The sequence below is a fragment of the Musa acuminata genome, chromosome BXJ3-8 (assembly GCF_036884655.1).
Source record: "Musa acuminata AAA Group cultivar baxijiao chromosome BXJ3-8, Cavendish_Baxijiao_AAA, whole genome shotgun sequence".
NCBI lineage: Eukaryota > Viridiplantae > Streptophyta > Magnoliopsida > Zingiberales > Musaceae > Musa > Musa acuminata.
Genome location: NC_088356.1, coordinates 7,429,931 through 7,433,442, shown reverse-complemented (window position 1 = coordinate 7,433,442; position 3,512 = coordinate 7,429,931). Strand labels below are relative to the sequence as shown.

General features: G+C 37.9%; 1 protein-coding gene across 1 annotated transcript; it reads right to left on the bottom strand.

Moving 5' to 3' along the window:
• Positions 1 to 364: 364 nt before the first annotated feature.
• LOC135644570 (uncharacterized) lies at positions 365 to 2,398 on the bottom strand. The gene is made up of 2 exons (XM_065162259.1): positions 1,641 to 2,398; positions 365 to 505 (listed from the first exon to the last, which is right to left on the bottom strand). Exon 1 carries the CDS (start codon positions 2,066 to 2,068, stop codon positions 1,673 to 1,675), a length of 396 nt encoding a protein of 131 aa, XP_065018331.1. The 5' UTR covers positions 2,069 to 2,398; the 3' UTR covers positions 365 to 505; positions 1,641 to 1,672.
• Positions 2,399 to 3,512: the final 1,114 nt, after the last annotated feature.

Below are 3,512 nucleotides of genomic sequence, written 5' to 3'. Positions count from 1 at the left end.
TAAGATGGAGGATCCATATCTGATGTTTTTTACTTCAGAGATTGAATCACAAGTAAATTTTACCTCCACAAACAACACAACCTATCACTCCAGCAGATGAAGGAATCACTTTCTGATGGGAGATCTATCTTAATTTCTTTCATAAGAGAAAACTGGAGCATAAGCAAAGTCTACTTCCAGGACCAGATTAAAGACATCAAACAAGCCACAAGACACAGGTCATTTCAGGGATATGTGCAACAATTGTTAGGGTTTCAATTGCAAAATTTATGGAACAATGGGGAATGCAGCTGAGTGTGTTTTCAATAACTTCATTATGCAGTGAAGATTGACTGTGAGGCTACAAGCAACCAAAGTTGGTTATCAGTAGACAAACATTGACAAGAAACTTGTGCTTGATGTTGCAATCACCAGCTGCTATGTAGTGATTTCATATTTATCCTGTTTGACTTCATGTTAGTGAAGGAACTGCATAGAACTGGTTTCTTGGCCTTTGATATCCTTCCTGAGAAAGAACACCATACTTATTTGCCGCTCCCTTACAGATGGAAATCTTCTAAAAAGATTTTAACCAAGGATATTGAAAAGAGGGTAGCTATTTAGATCAGTGAAAAGTTTGCTAACTTCTATACATCTTTTGACTGAAGACCATTATCTCCAATGTCATCAATAAGAAATAAGTAGACTGAAAATAAATGTGCCAATGACTAGTAAAAAGTAAGCCATCTGGAAATGTGACCAAATACTTCTAACTTGCATACTTTCAGAGATGAGGGCAACAGAGAGTAATTGCTCATCAAACCAAAAATTATTTGTATGAGAAATAAAGAAGAAATTGATCTGCTTACAAGGAGACATCCTGGAACTCATCCCTAAAAAAGGAAGCAGGTTTCCAGGGTTCCTCAGATTTAGTTGAGTCCACAATTTGTTCAATATCAAATTTGGAGCACTTGCCTCATGAGATTTCAAATATGAGGATATCAGAAAGCTAATCAACCTATGCATCATTTCAGTAGGTTTCTTCCACTTTGTGATCTAAATGTAGATTAGCTTAGACATATCTTTCAAGAAACAACATAGGACACATTAACAGTTACCATCAGATCTTTTCCCTACTTATCCAAGGAAATCCCACAATCTTGTCTTAGCTCAAAGGTCCTCAGATCACAGTATTACTACAATAGAGCTCTTTAAGTTGATGAGATCATTTAATCAACCAAATTTGATGACATCTAATGCTCCAGATCATTAAGGTTGTGGAACTCTATTGAAGCCCCCTAACTTTAAAAAAAGACATGATTTTGATTGTTTGAAAACATGTTTCAATTTTAACATCAGAAAGCAAGAAGCAAATGGTGATATCATCAGATGCAGCTATCAATTTTAAAATACTCCAAGAAAATTGAAACTTTAGACAACATTGTTAAAAGTTTAAAAGTTCGCTTACATTAGATCTTCAATTACTCGATATAATACCATTAAGCTAATAGATTGCTGTTAATAGTCTTTGATTAGATGAGAGTTTTAAGGAACACAAAGAATAATATGTAATAAACACATAATTATATGGTTTGATTCCAAATAAAAGTGCCAACCAAAAACAGCTCCATTGTATATAGACATATAAAGATAGAAGTTACCACAGGCGCCATTCCCTCCCCCGCCGCCTCTCTCACCACCCGTGGATGAGCTCCGAGCACTTGATCTTGATCCACCGGAACCCCTTGCGGATCGACGACTTCACCTTGCCCTCCACCGCGTACGCCTTGTACTTTGCCACCCTCCGTCGCCGCTTCATCTCCGGATCGCCGAAGCACCACGCGCTCGACCTCGACGACGACGACGAGACGCCGCGCCGGGGCGGGGCGAAAGGCGGATCGGGGGACCGGCGCCGAGATGAGGGTACGTTACCCTTCACTCTCTCCAGACTGCGGTCGTCAGCGCCAGAGCCGGCGCCGTAGGCCGGGAACTCGTTGCGGTAGCCGCCGTCGTAGGGACGTCGGCCACCGTCGGAGTCGGCGTCGGAATACCGGAGCTCGTTCCGGTACCTCCGGTCGAAGTCGCCCATCTCCTGTCGGAGAGGAGGCGAGAGGGGAAGCGATGAAGCGCTTTAGAGAGAGGGAGGAGGCGATAGGGGAGGTTGGAGATTTGGTTCAAAAATGCTATACTTGAGAGACAGAGGTGGCGATGACTATTTATAGCTCCTCCGTTGAACGGTGGGGAAAGGAGTTAGTTTCTTTTATTTTTTTGTTAGTCGTAATGCATTTAAATTTGGGAGATTTTCGAAAAAAAATCCCTTTTTTATTTTCCAAAAGATGTCTTTGTTTTCTTTGTTTTTTTCTTTTGTATTTTCTTCCCCACCCAATGTCGCCGCCCCCACTTCCATGGTAAGGTCCATCCTCTCTAAGTTGCACCCTTTCGAATTTGTCGTGCTCATCGTCTCTACGCGACATCTTTCTCGCTTATTCTATTTGTCGTATATACTCTCGCAATATCAAGAGCAAGATCTTTATGTGTCATTTTTCATCCACCATCTTTGCCCCATGAAGCAACACAAACGGGTGTTATACAGTGACAACGAGACCTTATGGTGGGAATAAAGGATGGAGGCAACAGGGAAAAAAATTAAAAAAAAAGTTTTTTTTTCAAGAAAATCACTTATTAATTTTTTAAAATTTTTTACATTTATTAAATGATTCATTATTCAATGCTAAATAGCTTTTATGTATTTTTATTTATTTGTCTTTTTGTGTATAAATATATATATAACATTATTTCTTTCAGTAATTTGTGGATATATTTTGTAGGATTTGTTTGAAAAGGAATATTGATGAAAACTAATAATAATATGATTGTGATGAAATAAGATTCATACAAATTCAGAAATTACATAAACAATGCTAATTTTTGTGGAAAGACAATTTTTATCAATTGTTTTTTTTTCTAGCACATAAGATTTACCTTATCTGTCATAATTTCTCCATCCATTAAGGCGAATTCACCTGATGATATGGTGCTGCACTAAGTACCCTATTACTAAGTGGATTCAGACGTGAGATCTATCAATTCTATAATGTGACACTAGCCATAAGCATGGAATGCTAATTCTGTTATTTCAATGTTCACTAAATCATTATTATTTCATAAGAATAAACATAAAACCTGTCAACTTCAATAACGAGGAAGCAAATCCAAATTGATGGGCAGATATCTCCACCATCTGAATCATTTCAAGATGGTTGAGAAGTAATGTGACAAAGGAATCGTAAGACTCATCTATCTTGTGGATATTTTGGAGGACGAGACCACATGTTGATTAGAGAAGATACAAACAAGTGGGCGAGTATAAATTTCTCAATATTTGTGCCTATAGTTATTTATATTTAAATTTTCTAGTGTCATCAGTACGTTGATGGAAAATATAACACGTGATACCACGTGTATCACGTGCCGGATCAGTTAAAATTATTTTTTTTATCGATAAAGTTATTAGAAATAGAAGGAATATTAAA